This window comes from Phaenicophaeus curvirostris, chromosome 2, assembly GCF_032191515.1.
Source record: "Phaenicophaeus curvirostris isolate KB17595 chromosome 2, BPBGC_Pcur_1.0, whole genome shotgun sequence".
Lineage (NCBI taxonomy): Eukaryota > Metazoa > Chordata > Aves > Cuculiformes > Cuculidae > Phaenicophaeus > Phaenicophaeus curvirostris.
This window is the reverse complement of record NC_091393.1, coordinates 68013178-68032719: the sequence shown is the minus strand read 5'-3', so window position 1 is coordinate 68032719 and position 19542 is coordinate 68013178. Positions and strand designations below refer to the sequence as shown.

General features: G+C 34.0%; 1 protein-coding gene across 5 annotated transcripts in view; it reads right to left on the bottom strand.

Annotated features, from left to right (window-relative positions):
• RYR2 (ryanodine receptor 2) overlaps window positions 1-19542 on the bottom strand; it is a 370828-nt gene that overhangs the window by 38827 nt on the left and 312459 nt on the right. For 3 of the 5 annotated variants that reach the window (XM_069852347.1, XM_069852348.1, XM_069852350.1), the window contains 10 exons: window positions 19472-19506; window positions 17824-17937; window positions 16116-16212; window positions 11979-12082; window positions 11323-11374; window positions 11126-11179; window positions 9455-9478; window positions 3147-3246; window positions 2131-2210; window positions 73-149 (listed from right to left, as the gene is read on the bottom strand). In XM_069852347.1, coding sequence (XP_069708448.1) covers window positions 73-149; window positions 2131-2210; window positions 3147-3246; window positions 9455-9478; window positions 11126-11179; window positions 11323-11374; window positions 11979-12082; window positions 16116-16212; window positions 17824-17937; window positions 19472-19506 — 737 coding nt within the window. The remainder of the gene's footprint in view (window positions 1-72; window positions 150-2130; window positions 2211-3146; window positions 3247-9454; window positions 9479-11125; window positions 11180-11322; window positions 11375-11978; window positions 12083-16115; window positions 16213-17823; window positions 17938-19471; window positions 19507-19542) is intronic. The other 2 variants (XM_069852349.1, XM_069852351.1) reach the window with 2 other exon arrangements.

The following is a 19542-nucleotide window of genomic DNA, read 5'->3' as shown; positions in this document are numbered from 1 at the left end:
CCATAAATCCTTTGGAACAAAACCGAAGTGTGCAGCAGCAATAAGAACTTTTTAAAGTAGATATTTTCTTACCTACAGGACTGCATAAGGCCAGCAAGGCTCTGAAAGAAACCCACATCCTTTTTGTCCTTGAGGTAGTCAAGCATCTTCTGCAGTAAACACAAATAATTTATGCAGAGAATATTTATGCTATGTGTTAATCCACTTTACCTAGTACTATATGGATTCTACATTACTAGTAATGCTGCTGTCTTGAAATATCTCTAATACTAATTAGATAAGAAAGTCTTGCACAGGATAATCCAGGTATCAAAAAGAAAAAGAACATTTAACACTCATGTACTTCTCAGAAAAAGAGGGAATCCATATTAGATACTCCTTACTAAAATGTGGAAAATAAGATAGTAACTAAAGTCAACACAGCCAGCAGAATATAGTGTTTAATATAAATGCATCTTGCCATTAGTAGACTGCAAATTTGTATTGACACTATCGCGTCAGCACCAGACTGGGCTTGTCATGATCTCAGTTTATTTTAGATTATTCTAGCAGCTACAGCATGTAAGTAGTCTTTTGAGTATTCTTTAAAGTTGTTTTAGTTTTATTGTAGCTTCTAATACCTATTGGATACTAGATTGCAATAACAGGAAGTTATTCAATGGAGTGAACTCTGATTCTAGAATGCAATGTGTTGTTGAATGAAGATATAGGATGATATCAGAGGTCCCAGTTGGGAACAAAAAAAGCACAGTGCTTTAAGATCAGTCTTAGTAGGAATGCTACAAGAATTCATATTGTGAATGAGATAAAGCTCTTTCTGCAAATAACAAAAATGTGTCATAAGTAATCTTCAAAATGAAAGAACACATAAGCAGACAGCCTTAACAAAACCTATCAGCATAACCCCAAGAACCAAGATCACAGAAAAGGTACACCCCATCAACAACACCGTTACTAAACAAAGCAAAGAACTTCAGATGATGATGATGACGACTTTTCAAAATCAATTCTGTATCTCTCCCCCCTCCCATATCATTCTTTCCAAAGAATACTGAAGAGTTGATCTTAAAACCTAAAGGAAAATTGGAAAGTTGAGCGTAGCACTGGAGAAAACATGTAGAAATGAAGCAACTGAAAAATTAGCAAATCTAACATTAATACTGATGTTTTTTATAAGTATGTAATTTAGACTAATAATATTAGTATTATCATAACCACACTGTTTCCTGGATTCTGATTAGTTAAGACTTTATCAAATAATTTTAAATAATTTAGATTGTAGCATTAAAAATTCAGATTAAAAGACTACATACAAATTTCATTATTTTCCCCAAGTGATTTACTATCATAAAATCAAAAAGAGCTGGCAACGTTGCAAGCAGATAATTTTCAAAAAAGTTTGTCATCAATGACAGTCCCTGAAAGAAGATTATTTTTCAGCTGCATTCATATGCTTCAGTGGTTGCTTAACTTGGGACCTTAACTGTTCCCTGTTGTCTGTATTCTTCAAACTGTCCTTCAGCAACGTAGTAATGACAGGTACAAAGACTTCTGGACTCCAGAATCTTCAAATAGTATAGGACACTGAACAATCTGTCAGGCACTTCTCTTCAAAAATGCAGACTAATATTAATATATCAGACTTGCCCACTGCTCATCACATTACCTTACTATATATTAATAAATAAAGATTGACTTCTCTGCTTTTATCAAGACTCTCCATGGTACAAGCTGAGGACTTCTGAAGTTGTATGACACTCTTTCTGGTGAAGATGGGTCAGCAATATTGCTCTACTGGCTACAGAACAATGGCAATCTCCCAAGAAATCCTTCCTTCCCACAGAATTCTCATAGACGTTAATGATTTAACACAAAATCTTCCCCTTCCATCTGAAGTGCAAAACAAGTTTCTTTTAGCCTTGTGTTCTATGGAATAATTATATGTATAAAAATAAAAAATACATACATAGTAAATAAGGACTTTTTGTACACTCCTTTCTTCTGGAAATGACAGTCAGAGAATAAACAGCATCTGACAAATATTCACTTTACATAGTGCACTATTATAATAACAATGACCATGGTATAAAGGTCTATACTGACCAGAACACGCAAAAATAAATATCTTACCTGTTGAACAGTGGAATTTCCTCCATTTAAGACGGCAATTCCTAGCTTTAGGGTAGCTGCAACCATTGGCCCCATCTCACCTTAAAATTATTTTGAAATAAAAATTTAGATCATATTAGAAAATAAGAATGTTCTGTTGATTTATCTGTGCAATAACTTAAATGCTAATTTATCAGGAGAGAGCTTTTTTGTTGTCTTGTAAAACAGACCTATTTTTCTTTCATGATCTCTAGTGTGACTTCTCATCTTCCTGAGTGCCTATAAACATAGTGTAACATATATACAGCACACAAAGGAAGCATGACATAAGACAGGAAGAGCTGAGCTCAATAAGTACAAATGATGTTGCATTTGCTAGAGCATCCAACAGTTGGTTTAAGGCTGGTTGCACAATTTTAAGTTAGCTTTCAAGCTTAACAATGTGTCCCCTCTGCATGGCAGTCTAGGCATTCTTTCCTGTTCTTCAGAAAATGACAGTGATCCATATAACTTAGTTATAGTAACTGAAATTTGTAAATAGTAATTTTCAAAACATCATTACACTGGAAACAAATCACAGAACAACGAAAGCATCTAACCTTAGAGCAAGATGGTGTCTAAGTGACAAAAGCATCATTTAGTCTTCTGAAATGCTTTATCGAAGTACAATAAAGTAGATATTTGGCAAGTAATAGGGGTGGGAAAAGACCAGCTTCTACACCAACTTCAGATGTGCACACATGCCAGAATTTGAAGGTTTTTTTGACATTGCAAACTATTAAATCTATGAATTTTTTCACACTTTCAATCATCAGTAGAATAAGTAATGATAATAACAATGACAATAATAACAGCTACAACAATAATAACTTTGTGAGAATTATCAATCACGCTTTTCTGGTTTAGTTGTCAGCAATTTATGAAGCTTTTTTTGCATTTTGAAAGCAAACCTGCACCTGCAGGTTTTGCCTAGTAAGAATTACAATAATTTCCAAGATCATTAGAAATAAGGTTTAATTTATACAACAAAACATTACCTTTACTAGCACTGATTGTCTGCAGAACCATCTCAGCAGCACCTCGATCATGCAGTCTGGCTTGTTGATACAGAAGTTTTTGCTTTTCCATTTCTTTTTCCTAAATAAAAATTCCAGTCATTTAAGATGAGGACTTCAGTTATAACCGGTTCTCCAAAGGTTTTTGTTTTTCTCTTAGTATATGGGCTCTATGGCAACATCATGGACCATTTCAATAGATACAATGCTACTGAACAGATACTTAACATGTTCAAGTAATATTATCCCCTTGGTACTTTTCTTTAATATGCTTTTTAGCAGTTTATCTGAAAAAAGTCATCTCAATTGTAAATCAGCAGGTTAGTTCTAAGCCCATGTTCATTATATATATATTTATATACACTGCATGGTTTTGTGCAACAGTTCATGTTCTTAATAATCTCCGAAAGTGTGACCATAACTTCATACTGCTCAGTATGTGGCTCTTGAGTTGTGAGTTGTTGCTGAATACCAGAGTGACAGAAGCATCTGAGAATTTTTTTCAAAACATATCATTACATTACAATATAGATTGCCCACCCTATCAACAGAATATTCGATAGAATACACTGTGCTTTTATATTTTGCATTCTCTAGCGGCAACAAACAATACTGCATGGCGTTGCTTGAGCAATGGTGAAGTTCTTTACAATTTAAACTACTACTGAAAACAAAGAAGAACATAAAAAAGCAAACATAAAGGCACAGTTAATTCCAGATGACTTTGAACTTACATCATGTTAATTGAAGTTTGCTGGAGAATTGAGAATGACTAAGCAGTATAAGTTGCAAAATGGAAGTTGCATAGAGCCCTATGACAGCAAGTCCATCAGATGGTGTGGTAAAAAGCTTACTCAAAAGGAACATGACACAATCAGTTAGTATCATGTCCAAAAACACAACGTCCAAAACATGTATGACCTAAAAGCAGGAACAGCTGCAGCAGAAGTAGCCAGAATGACAGCTTTGCTGCCATAAACTTTCCATCCAAGTTACAGAAAAAAGACATTGGAAGATGGAAGAGGTTTAAAAAATGAAGGCTTGCTAAATAGAGGGTATGAATAATAAATTAAAAAATAAGTAAAAAAGAGAAATATGTTCAAATGAATGAAAAATAAACCTTTTAACTCAAAAGCAAACCAACACAGATATTTATGCTGTTACCAGAGAGTTCTCGCCGAGGCTGGCAAATTTGTTTCTTAAATCTCTGATAATATCGTGCTGCGGAAACAAAATTCATCAGGGTTTTTTTTCCACACTATTACCTCTCCTGTGGTTAAATTGTATCTTTCTTTTTTTTCCTTAAATTATGTGACAGATCTAAATGGAGGCAGAAAAATAAATTAAAAAAAAAACATATGGCAGCTTTGCTTCATATTTAGCCATGCTGAGGTTTGAAAGTTTTGCCTTCATGTTTAAACCTCTTCCTGGGAGTTCGACAAAAACGAAACGAAGCATACACACACACACACACCCCACACACAAACTACCAGAAAGTCATGACATTACAGGTTCAATAAAATATTTTCATTTGCTTCAGATGCCACTGAAAACAGATCAGGGGTTGTTTGGTTTTTTTTTTAAAAAAAAAACCCCTATTTCCTACTGCTAGTTACTTTTAGTTTTAGACCCAACGATCTTTCATTTTTCTTCCACTGCAAGATTTACGATTCACTTCTGTTCACAAGCTTAATATTAGCTATACTACTTTCATTATACAATATTTTTTTTGTAAGTTTATAAGAATGCTTCTATTAGGGATGCATCTGCATCACGTCAGACTAAAAGAAGAGGTATGCACACTTTTTGCAGTGGCACTATAGAAGAACAGTTGGAACAGGCACTGCCAAATACCTGAAACTAAGAAGAGTGGCATTTCCCATGGAAATAAAGCTATGTAGGTAACCAGTAACAAAGCAGATCCCCAATCCTGCCCCACACCCACTCCCCCTAAAAATAATCCACCAACAAAAAACTAATGCAAACATTTATTCTTAAAGCAACCATTTTTTTTTTACAAAACCTCCTCAAGATCATGGTTCCTTCTTCAGCCTGACAATGGTTTTTCACTGTTGCTTTCTTTATGCAATTTTCATATATACATGTGATGACAGCAACTGATATGAAGTGGGCTACCCATTGGATTAAATAACAGAGCTTCTGGCTGGTCATTGTATCCCTATTTCTCTAAGATGTGCTTACTATTAGCACTGTTGCATGTTGTACCAGCACAGGTTTTTGCACTTTATTGTGCTTGCCAGTTGATGTCATAAACCTACTAAAATAATTAGGCAGTGGTTTGAATTTTCTGTCATTCACAAAGCCATCACAACGACAGTAAAAATACTTCATACAAAATGAAACATTTTAAGTAATTAATCAGAATTTAAAAAAAAAAAAAAAAACCAAATCAAAGAAAACCAAGTCTATTTTATCTTGTGTGTTTTCCATTTATACGGGAAAAAGCTAACAACCTAGAAATGTACGCACGTTATAGACTTTCTCTAGTAACCTACCAAACCAAGAAAACTTTTTCATCATACTCTTTGAAAGCAGACTCAAACATCTTCTACTTAATTCTATTTCTTTTTAATCTTCACAAGCAAACATAATCCAAAACCACAGTGAGCAAAACCACAAATTTTAGCTTGAATTTGCAGTCAACAAACTTGTAAAAAGTAGGTATGAGCTTTAAGTGATAAGTGAACCCTGAAATTGTTCTCCTTCCTCATAATCCATACAAAGAATGATTCTCAGACCCTGTCTTGGAGCTAAGCCATATGGAGAGGTTTGTTTGCTCCCATCACTAAGCTCCCATCCATAGACTGCAGGCTTATGATCCTACTTCTACAGGGTTTTTTTGTTTGTTTGTTTAATAATAAACGATGAAATAAAGAGTAAACAGGATAAACAAAAAGATGTAAAGGGAAGAAATCACTTTTAACTCAACTATTCTAAGATGAACAGTTCTCTTTTGAATTATCTTCATATTTTATACTTTCCAATACCTCTGTTTTGTCCAGAGAATAAATCCTATTAGACACATCTTACACTGGCAAAACATCTTTTAATTTCAGTGCCATGAGTAAAAACTATGTATTAACATATAACACCAAGTACTCAAGCAGCATCTTTATACATAGATAGATATATAGATATATACTATGTATACTAAGCTTTTAAGCTCCGTACATGCTGGTTCATGTTTTATAAATAAAGTTGAATCTATCTTAAATAACTCATTTTGGACATCATCAGATCTATAAAGTACATAGACAAAATGAAAACAATGCATTATAATTTCTGAATATTAAATATGCAGGATTTTAAGACTGGTAGAGGAGTTCATCTTATCAAAAACACTTTCAATATTACTTAAAGAACTATCTCAGTCCCTGCAATTTTTTGCAATGGGGGTGATGAAACATTGAAACAGATTGTCCACAAGGGTGGTAGATTCCCTGTCCCTAAAAACATTCGAGGTCAGGTTGAATGGGGCTTTGAGCAACTAGATATAGTTGAAGATGTCCATGTCCATTGCAGGGGGCTGGACAAGATGACCTTTAAAGGTCCCTTTTAACCCAAACTATTCTATGACTCTATATATAAACAACTTACATTATAGCTGTTGAGTTGCTACCATTCCATTACAGATAGGAAAAAATTACAAGAAACATATTTTTGTACACTAATTGGAACATTTAATACCTAAGAATTGATCCATTGATCGTCAACCTTAATTCATATCATTCTTTAATAAAAATGCTTATTGTAAATACATGATATATGGTCACTCCATTTGTGAAGTCTTTGTGACAGTGAAAGAGCAGTGACAACCTCTGACGTCTTACAGCCTTAAGAGCTTGCACTAGCTGCACATCTTGCAAGTCTTTCTCTGCCTCATATAAGCCCGAGCACAAAGTACCATTTAGACATAAATCTTTAAATACAAAATCTATCAACAATGTCACTACCAGTAACAGGGATGAAGAGAAGTGAGTCTCCCTAATTTCTTTTCTTCCTATGACAGGCCAGTTTAAACTAATTTATTTTTAAAAGATGAGCGGGGTTTTGATTCCTTTCTTTGAGTTTCCATACTACGTGTATTTAGAGCGTATTAATATGTAGCTAACCAGTAGAGTCAGTGACTCAAATACAGAAACTTATTTGCACTCAGCTAGCGAAAAGCTTTGAATAAAAAGAATTTCCTATCAGATAGAATCAAGAGGGATAGTGACACTAATTCTACAGAGAGTCAATTGAGCATCTGTTCAATAGGATAGAGAGTTAACTTAGAGAAAAATGGCGAGGAGCAAAGATAATTATAATAATTCAAATCAAATACTAGCAGGCAAATGCAGACAGGTAAATAATAATGGACAGGCAACTTTATTGTCAATTTATATTGCGATATCTCTATTGCTCACACAGTCACCCCAATACAGATTATTTGCACAAAAATGAGACTACACTGCATGAGGTATGGACATGAAAAATGTCAATAAAATACACTCGTTTTTACCACATTCTAAGCTTGTCTAAAAGTCTCTGTTGCTCTGACTGTGAAAAGATTCAGGACTTCAAACATCACACATTATTCAAGTCTAGAGGAGTGCTAGAGATTTTTTCCCACACAAACTGAGCAGTCAGTCTTTTCACACACACACAGAGCATGGAACAAAAGAACTGCCTCCAAGAGGCAGTTGTACTGAATTTTGAGACAGACTGACAGACAAAAATAAACAGAAAAACACACACAGAGCTCATTTATATGGTCTCATATCTTTCCAACAGCTTCCTGTCATGTATGAAGAAAGCTAAGATTATTTATTGTTGTGGAGTTTTCCTTGTTTCACTTCTCAGTCAGCGAGGCAGAAAATTTTCTGTGGAGCATATAGCATTTAGTGTACAGTAATCAGACAGGAAGACTGATAGACATGTAGAATTTGGACAGCTGAATGGCAGAAGATGCAGAGGAAATTATACTGTTAGACTGTTTATACATTTCCTGTAGAGTTCTGTAATACGTACTTTGTGTTTGTGGCTACTATAGTACCTTTTAAAAAACATTTTGTCAGTCTGTGTGAGCTCATACAGCTTCCAGGATAAAGCCTTTATCATATGAATGTGGAACAGATCTGTGCAAACTTTTGAAAGATTATGATTTGAAAGAACAAGAGAGAAGCTGATCCTGGAATACACCTTCTCTTTCCACAACTGTATGGGAACCTCTTTCTTCAGTGAACTGAGTATTAGAAGTGCCAGCAAACAGATCATGAAAATCATCTTGTTCTCTCTGGTGAAGGTTATAATTGTTCCCCATATTGCCATAGCCAACGAATTTTGAAGCTACTGACAGGAATCTGATCATCAGCTAAATCTATGCATTCCCAGTTTCAAGCAAGTCATTTCTACTTACTCTAGCTGCCATTAGCCACAACACAAACAACTGTACTTAAACATCTTTGAACCAAAAATTAGCTACCCCATACACCGTACCTCCTTTCATAACATCAACCTTGCAACGTATCAGCAAGCAGCCCAAATGAAAAATGGGAACTGATACTTCAACCTGCATGAAGTAGGCAAGTAGGTCAGTGCTTAAGCCATGGGCCACCATTTAGAAAGAAATGGCGAGTGTTTCATGATGAGACACAAAAGACTGTAAGAAATTGAGTCAATAAAAAAAAAATTAACACTGTGAAATTTCAGACCTATTGCCTCTGTGTTTATAGAGAAAATATGGAAAAACTAGGAATCACTTTGGGTATGGAGTAGCTATGCAGCTATGGAGTTTCTATCAAATACTATCACAATAAAGGGTAAGTCTATTCCAAAGGATTTGAATCACAGATACCACTATAATTGATGCTCTCTCTGTGACAAACATTGTGTCAGAAATGAAAGTCTGCAAAGATCCAGAAGAAAAATCCAACTGCTCTCCCTTAAGAGCCAAATAAATTATTTAAACAATTCAAATTAAATTATAACTAGAAAGAAGATAACTGATGCACAAAAGTCAAGAACATAAAAACAATATGAACAAGCCAAATGACACTCTGTTTCCCCCAAAATGGCAACATAATCTTAGACAAAATATTTTGCATTAATAATTATTGGAGTCTCTAAAAAGAGTTTGCGCACAAGAAGGGTTTGGTAGAGAAGTCATGCTGGAACTGAAATGCCAAAAACGTTTTCAAGACTCTTTAGCTGAACTTATCCAAGACGTTGGGCCTAAAAAAATCACAATATTAGACCCAGACAAATACACACATATTTTTTTGTTTTACCTTGCTGCGTTGTGATCCTGTCACCTTAAGGAAGGGCAAGGACAAGAAGCGAAATAATGATAAGAAAAAGAAGTCCAATTTTTTTTCTGCAGGTGACTGACCAAATACATACACAAAAATGTCTTTTGAACAGATTAATACATTATTTGAACACAAGTTTCATAGCTACAGTAAAAATAATTATGAGAAACAAATGAATAGGATTGTCTTTCAAATCATAAAGTTGAATGCTGAACAAAGAACCCATTATAATTTAGGTAAAGAGCACTAATGAATCCCTTACTGATAAATCTGTTCATTCACTCCAATAACTACCCATTTATAAATTTTCACATCTTTAAGCACAAGACACTTGATATCTAACAAGCATGCATGGGCTTACTGAAAAAGAAACAAAATTCTTTGTTTAGTCCATGATAGGTCATATATTGCTTTTTGGGGGGGAAGTGGGAAGGAGAACCAACAAAATGAAAGCAAAATAAATGCACTGAAATTTGGATACATACTTAGAAATTTACCAATGAACAGAAATTTATATATTGGATACACTAGTTGTAACTCAAATGGACCAGAACTACTGAATAATAGCAAAGAATTGGTATTGGTGTTCTTTCTGATTTCTGTATACAGCCAAATAGGGAATATGCATTCATATAATTTACTGCTATTTCATGCAGCATCATGTAGAAAATATACAGAAGATCTGATGTGTAAAAAACAATGGGAGTAAAAGCAAATATGAGCCAAACCACTCCTCAAAAATCAAAACAGCACATGTAGTTTTAAATCAAATCAATCAGTATATTTAGAAATATTTGGAAGAAATAACAAAAGCATGTACTTAATATTTACGTGTTTTATTAAAGATATTAAATGTAAGTATTAATGTATTTGAAAGATATGGCATATTAAATGTAATGATTAATTTCTTTGAAAGATATGACAACTTTTAATATCAGAATTACAATATATTAAAATATATTAGAATATTAAAAATATTAACAAGATAATTTTCCCAGGGCCCTTCAGAACACAAATTTCTTGTAAACTCCATTTTATTAATAGAAAAGGAGAGAATGATCCCAGAGCAACACATGACAAGAACTCACCTCTTAATTTTGCAATCAACATGTGTTAGTGTGTTTCCTTATACAGTGATGATTATGAAAAACTCAACATTAAACAACAACAAACACAGATCTCCTCTTATCAGCATAAGAAGCAGCTTGGCAATATTGATGAATAAAAGTTCACCTGTTACTAAGAAGCATTAACATATACGTGAACACATAAATATTGTATAAATTACTGGTACTGAATGTAAATAGCTACTGCAAAAAGCAGCATTACTTCAGTACGTTAACCACCTGAACTAAGGGTAGGGCTTGATACTTTACAATATATAGCCTGTAATTATCAGACTTGCAGAATAAGTTACTACCCATAATACTTCTCTTCAACTAAAAAGTTAAAACCAATCAGATAAACATGTAAATTTTGGGTTTACTACTATGAATCTGGTGACTCATAACTGCCGATCTAACTTCTGACATGCAGTTTACTGGCATAACAAGCTGCAGTAAGCCATGAAGCAAGAAACATAAATGTCAGTTGGAAGCTATGAAATAATGTCTAATATGACAAGAAAACAAAACAGAAGTATAAACTTACTTCAAAACTCTTCACTTCTTCTTCACCATCATCATCTTCTTCATCATGGCAGCTCTGATATCATGGAGAAAGAAAACATTTAGTTATAAGTTGGAGGGGAACACATTAAGCTTTCCTTTGCTTTACACAATTTCTCTTGATCTTCTTCAATAATTTTATTAAAACAGAAAAGATGCAAAATATAGCAAAAAAGTTACCTTTGCCATGATGTCAGCATAAGCCATATACAGAAAATCATCTTCCAGTTTGCTGGTTAATAGAGACAGGAAAGGGAAAAATGAGGAAGATTAGAGGCGTTATAGTAGAATTGGAGCATCAAACTATTTTAAGCACCTTAAAAATATTTTAAAGGATTTCCACACCCATAATTAACTCCAAAAGTCATTTTGGAAAATGAAAACTTGATTAACTGATACAAACTGAAAAGTAAAGCCAGCTACAAACACAGTGCTTCGAAACTCATAAATACCCTCCAATTAAAAGAACATAGTTAGTCTTTCACCTAGAATATACTTTATACTTTAAATTTGGAATATAACTGTCAATAAAGAAGGCAGACAGAAGAGAGAGGTGTAATAAGTCCTGAACACAGCATCCATACCTGTGAAAAAGTGCATAAGGGCATCTATCTGTCTCTAGAAAACTCATTACAACTCATTATCCGTCATGTTAAAATCTTCTTACATACTACAGGATAGAGAGGTTTCACTGTAGCTCAAACTCACCATATGTACATACACATATGATTTAGTCTAGCCTATGCAATCACACTTAAACAGAGATATGCATAACTTCAAATGTAGGAGTAATTTGAAAATCTGCATACACTCTGCAGTCTTTCACACCATCCTACCATTTTTCAGTCAAGGCTGTTCGACTGAATAGCAGAATAAGTTGATGTAAAGGATCAACTCTTTTAAGGCTTTCATCTTCTTCTGGTGGTTCCTCCCCAGGTTTCTTTAGGGAAAAAAGATTTTAAACATACATTTAATTATCTATCTTGAAAAACGTTTTACTCAGTGCAATTTATTATACATTAAATACTCACATACGTAATTTTGATTTGGACAACCAGGAGAAAACAGTTCCAAGCAAGGTATGAAAACTGAAAATCCTGACTGTGTTTATGATTGTTAAGACTTAAAACAATGATACCATTTGCAAAGCTTTGGGTTTCCTCTCCCCATAATATTTAACCTTCTTCCCTAGATTCTTAAAGTAACTTTGATCTTTTATTGCTGTTATCCAGAACCTGTGGTAAGCAGATGCCATCATTCGCTACTGTATTTTCTGTTGCTCTGTCTGTTAACAAGCTTCATCAGTGAAAAATTAGAATTCTCTGTTCCAAGTCTTATGCTAGGTATATATAATGTTCACTGAGGAACTCTGAGAGGCTTTGAGGGAGAAGAAATCCAAATTTGAAGCTCACCAATAGTTTTAGACTGAAGAAGCCATATCTACCAGCAACACTAATGTTGGTAGGATGTAGAAAATGACATATCAGCACTGTATATACACACAAATAGGATTTTTTTCATGTGGTTATTTTGGTTTCAGGTTTAGACAGCACTTGTTACTTCACTCTAAAACAAAAAATGTAGTACTAAATACTACAATGGCAACCACCAAAGCAGTATAGATTCTTTTCCAGAAACATAGAATCTGTCCTTTGATTTCTTCCCTTTTGCCAAAAGACATTTCAGAATTTAAGTTTTGCTTATCAAGTTACTAATTAAATTGCTTCATCCAGACATTTTTCTGCAAAGCATCTGGTAGTCCAAAGAAAATTGGTTGCATAAATTAAGTTCAATCTTCTTGGGTTGGCCACATGACAGATATAATGAAAATGGATTTTTTGCCAGTTAAGAAAAAAATATGTGCAAGTGGCACATATATTCCTGTAGGAATGCTTATAGATCTGTACTGGTTGCAGCTGCTAATTTACTTTAGTTGATATATATGCACAATGATTGTTTCACATGCTAGTCTATTATGACCATACAAGGTTCATTTCACATTTTGCAATGTCACAGTATTTTCAGGATCAATAACATGATCTAAACAATGCAAATTATAACTATAGTTCTATCTCACCATTACGGAGGTCCTCCCCTGCTCTTTATTTCCATCTCATTTAGGATGTTGACTTGTCTCTTTAATTAAATGGTGGCACTCTATACTTGGTAATGTTATCAACCAGAATACCTCTCTAATATTACCAAAACAACTGAAGCAAAAGGGCAGATACTGTGTTAATGTTTAATACAGGTTATTAGTTTTCATGGATTTTATTGAAATTAAATGGAGGATCAAGTTCACCAATGACTGAGTTAAGTAGAACTCATTATTAAACATAGCATTAACACTAGAAACAAATGATTTCCTGGCACTTCTGGGAAATAAGTATTCTTAATTTTCACTGTTCTCAGACATTCGTCCGACAGTTACTTAAGTGCAAGATAAAAAGCTTTAACTGAAAGTAACATAAGAGGATAAAACAAATAAGTTTTAGTTGTCATTTCTAAATGTTGAAGATTTAAAAGTTTTCATTTTTATATAATCTAATTACTAAATGTCCTTTAAACATATTGTTCTTATAAATTATTATGGCCAGTAATGCCTACCAACAAAGGTGTTCAAATAACCTATTTAATTAAAGCAGAAGCATTTTAACTCTTAATAAAGACAGCGTGAATATCCTATGATTTTAATATCAAACATTAAAAGTCTAGTTCCCTTAGAGACTTGATCTGTTGAATCAGAATTAAGAAGCAGAATTTAGCTCCTAAGACAGAGAACTTGTGTATACTTTTTTCTTTTAATATGCAGAGGCAGAAGTAGTGCCACTTTTGTATGATAGACTTAAGGACAAAATATTCAGGGAACAAAACGGCAAGTTTAGTCTAGTCCTCCTCTTTAGGAACACAAACACTCATCTCCCACATACCAGAAAGCCTTTAACACAGGTCTATAAATTGACTGTATATGGCAAAGTAAGGAAGGAGGCAGCTTTTATCGCATTTCACCCTTTCAATTATTTTTACTTAGCAGAAAAGAGAGTTCGGTATTCTCAGTACTGAGAAAGAAAGTACTACAGCATACAATACTGTGGTTTACTGACTACAGAGAGTTAAAGGATAGGAAGTCTTGGCTATAGTTTCGGCATCCTGGATTGCTCCAGTTTTCTACATAGTACACAAACAGTTCAGAAACTTCAGACGTTCCTTCAAACAAACATTAGAGAACCCAACACTCCTCTTTTCTCCCCTTCCAGATGAATTCATGTGCTACAGCCTGAGCTGTGATTCCATCTTGACAGTCCGATAAGTATTTAATTCCTTGCTATGCCAGGGTACAGCGTCTTTAAGACAGACAGAGAACAAGGACCAGCATCACAACCACACCTTTCACAAAGTCCACACAGCAGTCTCGGTCAACTACACAGCTGAACAGTTAGAACCTCAAACATTCACCCTCCAGAAGAGTGCTCTAAAGCAGCAAGAATTTGTTAGAAATTTATTTAAAAGACAGGTAGAGTTTTGTTTGCTATTTTGAATGAAAAGTGTAACACATCTCTCCTCAAGAGAGAGCTGGAGACACACTACTTATCTGTATGCTTGAGGAATTACAAGTGGAATGCCTATAGTCTTTTAATAAAAGATGATATAGAAGGCAATCCACTGTTGAGTCACCTCTAAGGCAGTTATTCACAGAAGCTACCTGCCAGCAAGGAGTTCTGTATAAACTCACAGAGAAGGTAAGGAAACAACCCTTTAAGTCAGAGTGTAACCAAATGACAGTGCTGGGTTGTTTCTTCACCCATACATGCCCCCCCACACACACAAAGAGCTATGGTGCTTCACATTCCGTATCTACAAAAACATGCTATCAATTGCTAAAATACAATTACATTTGGAAATGAACTTTCAATACGTAAAACCTTTGCAGAGTGCTGGGACACATGACGATATCAGTTAAAAAAGTTGTGTATACCAAGTAAGTATTTGTGTATACCAAGTAAGTCTTTTACTTGATCATATAATAAGGATGCCACAAGAAATGAATTCTGCATATGTATAGGCAAAAATGAATTTTCACACTCTCATTGTGTTGAACTCATTTCTGCTGATCTTCCTTTCACTATTTTGATCCTTATTTCCAAAACTGTTCAGTTTGGGTAGTTGGCTTTAAGCATAATCTTTAAACAATAAACTATTGTTCTTTCCCTGAAAGCAGTTGTCCAGTTAGCTTCCTCTCTCTCTATTGAAGAGAGAGGCCTCTCCTCATAATAAAAATATTGATCTCAGTCCATGTTCTGTTGGACCTTCCAGGGGCTGAATCATTTCATGGTACTAGTTCTCGCCCAGCCCTCAAAACAAGTATGTTTTTGAGAGATAACCATAAGGGATGAGGACACAGAATGGCTGAAAATTACTCTGGGAATTTAGGCTATAACCCAGGCTAAAGACATGGCTCTAACACTTTATGATTGGGATAAATTCTCACCTTCCTGACATGAGGATACTTCTGCAAAGAAGCAGCAAATTCTCTGCTTCTGATGGACTGGTAAATCTAAGATTTTAATTCCTCTAGCTTCATATTCTAACTTTTTGACTTCAATGGTTTTAATGTGGGTTATGATACCTTCAAATACATAAGGTTAACTGCAAAGAAAAAAGAGAATAGGCTGTTCCCCTTCTCCACAGGACAGAAGACAAGAGAGAGGGGAATGATAGCAATTGGCACGTAATTTAGATAGAAGTTTTAAAAGTTTTATAAAATGTTCTGAAGCCATGAAGCAGATTGCCTGAGGGGATTCTGGAATCTCCATCACTTGTAACTTTTAACACCTGTCAGAATGACTTGGCTATAGCTTTAGGTATAGCTACTTAGATGACATCTTATGTACCTCATAGACTTATAATTACTATTATACAAGATGAATGTTAATCCATAATACATTCCCATGACCCTTTGCACCCAGACGTACTGCTAAGTCTTCTATCAGTTTGTCTTCAAAATAATGTTCTTCTGTTTCAATCCAAGATTTATCATAGCCTTGAAGAAAGAGATTGACGGCTCGGTGCCTAAAAAGGGATATTTAAAAAAAAAAACTGTAAATTTTTAAAGAGAAGATTTGGTTAATATGAATTTCATTTAGTTTGAAGAACTGTCCAGTCATTACAACTACAGTTTAAAGGGAAAGCAGAATTTCCATATTAAAATCTACTGAAAATTAGTTTACATGAAGATACTTTTTTTCAAAACTGTGTCCTATTAATTTGTAAAAGTAATAATAAAATGTAATAATAATGATTTTAGGAACAGATAATAAACTTTAAAGAAATTGAAATACAAGTAAGAAATAAAATAAATTACTTTGCCACATCAGTCAGTTTTTTTAAAATAGAAAATATTTCCAAATTTTTGAATTTAAATATTAAGATAATAGCAATAGATAACTTCAGATTGTGCTCAAATTTTTGCATTTTTTTTTATGGTCAGGATTAGAATTGTATATCCTGAAATAAAACAATTTTTTTCCAAACTCCATGGAATTAAATGGATCATGAGGCCATGACACCATGGGAAAGTGGGTAAGCCAACAATGCTGGTTACTGGATTTTGGTTCTTGTTTTATTTTCTTGAGGATTCAATGCAAAATGAAATATGTGACAGCCAATTCTTCAGGAAGAATTTCATTGAGTATCTTAATTTTTAACTGGTAGTCTAATTATCTTTAATTTTTTAACTGCCAGACTAACATACCAAAAAGGAAGAAGCATAATTAAAATATACAGGAATGCTACCTATATGCAGGGGACCTACTTGTTAAAGCAAGAACATCCACAGATGGAAATATCTTTGTTCTATTTTAAACTGTCATAGCAGCCTCATTTCCAGATAGTATGACTATCATGCCCTTGTGCTTCCTGGGAGAGACTTTATTCATCCTACTAACTATGGTAATAGCAATAATATGCATACTTCTGGGGAAACCTGAGAAAATTATGTTGAAAAGACCAGATAAAAATGTTCTGGAAATTATTTTCAGCAATTGCATGAAAAAAAAATGTCTTTACATTTTCTGAATGTTCATTCCTTCCAGAATCTCAGGATTCTGAAACTTGTTTGACTATAGATCCCATTCTCTACTGAACAAGAAGACTAAAAGGAGCCACAGGAAAAGGTGTGAAACACCTAGAGTATGTGCATGTATTTCTTGTCTTACCAAAAGTGTAACAAGATTTCAGGTAAATAGTATCAGTTCATTTTCTGCACAGAGAACATTTAGCCTCTAATAATGAAAGTAGTTACATATTTCCAGAGCTATACCACGGCTTAGGAGGAAATTTATCTCCCAAGATGATATTACAGTGACTCCATTATATCTGTTTGTGCATTTTTCTCCTATGAAAATTATCTACTTTTCAGAAAAAGAAAACATACTGGGAGGAACAGGTGGAATAAAAGCTAAAGAAGAGAACTGGAAATTTAAAATTACACTTTTTATTATTCTTTTCAGAAGATATATTAGAATAAAGTAATTAGATCTATTGAAATAAAGTAATAGACAAAATGCATTACAATGCAGTTTATCAATAATTAGTTTACATTTTTTTCTTCCATTCAATCTTCCCAAATAACATTGTGTGAACATAAATGCATCTATGAAACACAGAATATATAGTTCTTACCTTGGAAGATTATACAATGGTGCCATTCTAAAGCAGGCAACTACAGCTCTTTTTCTCTGTTTAGACAGAAGTTTATGCCACACTGCTTTTTTTGACCGCTGAGGATGCTCAACCTGTTATATAAAATGCACATGGAATAATAAAAAAATGTGGCAATGTCCCTACTGTTTGGTCACAGTAATAATAAAAAAAATTAAGATAATAGATAAATCAAGTGGAAAGATAACAGAAGAATAACAGATGGGAAAAAGTGTTCTAGCTTGGGTTCAAGTGATCAGCCAAACTGTAGAGTCAGCATTTAGAGAATAAACTTAAAAGTAAAAATCTCCCTTTCCTTGTACGACATAGATATTCCCTTTTTTTACTTCATTCTACTTCTTATATCTTTTAGAGAAATATTGTCATTCTTGAGGCCACCTCTAAGGAAGCCTTAACTTTTAATACAAATAATCATCATTCTTTCTATCTTTTATATGTAACTCTTTATACACATACAGGTAAAGTGTACACCTTAACATTGCCTCAGACAACACTTTTAAAGGAATTATCTGAAATACAATAAATCTTTTAATTGTAATATTCACCATGACTGGGTAGAATGGAAAGGAATTAGCTTCAAAAATGAAAGAGTGTCATGAAGACCTAGTTAGAATTCAATCCCTTCCATGAATCTGCATAGCTAGATATTCCAAAACTCTTCAACCATATTTCATAATATTACAGCTCTGTCTTTTGATATATTCTCTTTCTGTGTCCTGGCTCTACGGATGAAATTGGATGTGCTCCACCTTCATCTTTTGGTCTTTCAGGCTTTTTTGTTCCGCTTTCTATCTTTTTTTCCATCAGAAGAAAATGTTTGTTGTGGTCCAGAAAAGCAACTGCATGCAACAGCGTATAGCCTGACTGGATAACCGGGAACTATGATTGCAGGCCACGCTACATATCACTCCTTTCCCACTGCCTATTCACAGTTTCTCAGATTTATTTCACAACTGCATTGTAAATACTATATCATTTGATCTAACTTACACAACTCTTGCAGAGTTAAGGGGGAGATGTCTTCTGTGAGGGTTTTTTTGTTTGTGGGAGGAGGGAGAGGGTGGGTTTGTTTCTGTTACAGACAGCTAAGCTAGTGGAATAAAAGGTCCTCTGCCTCCCAGCATCACTGAAGGAGTCAACGGAAGTAGCATCTCTACCATGAAAGAATTAGTGATTCTCCTTTGTCATAAAATTAAGGATTTTATCTAAAATATGTGGTGGTGATGATGATTCTGTAGACTCAATATTCAGTCCAAACACAGCTATTCAAGAAGACTTTTCTAGTTTAGTGAAATACAAAAAAATTAGTCATAATTAAACAATAAACATCTAATTAAACAGACTACAGTAGTATCTCACACATTCAGTGAAATGGATAATTATACTTGTAAGATTAAATGATGATATTCTAAAACAAGTTCATTCCAAAAGATAAAATACAAAGGAAAATATTTGTTAAGACAAAGGATAGAAAATTGTTCACTGCAAACATATTCAAGTCGCTAAACAAAGTCAGGGCTAATAATTTAGAAGTCGGACAAACACAAATGTGAAAGTTAGGTAATTAGTAATATCCTCACAAATGACTATAAAAGTCTCTATACTTTCCCAAAAGAAATAGCCTCGGCCTACGCAAGCAGATCTCTGAAAAATAATAAAACCAAAAAAGTTAGCTTTACA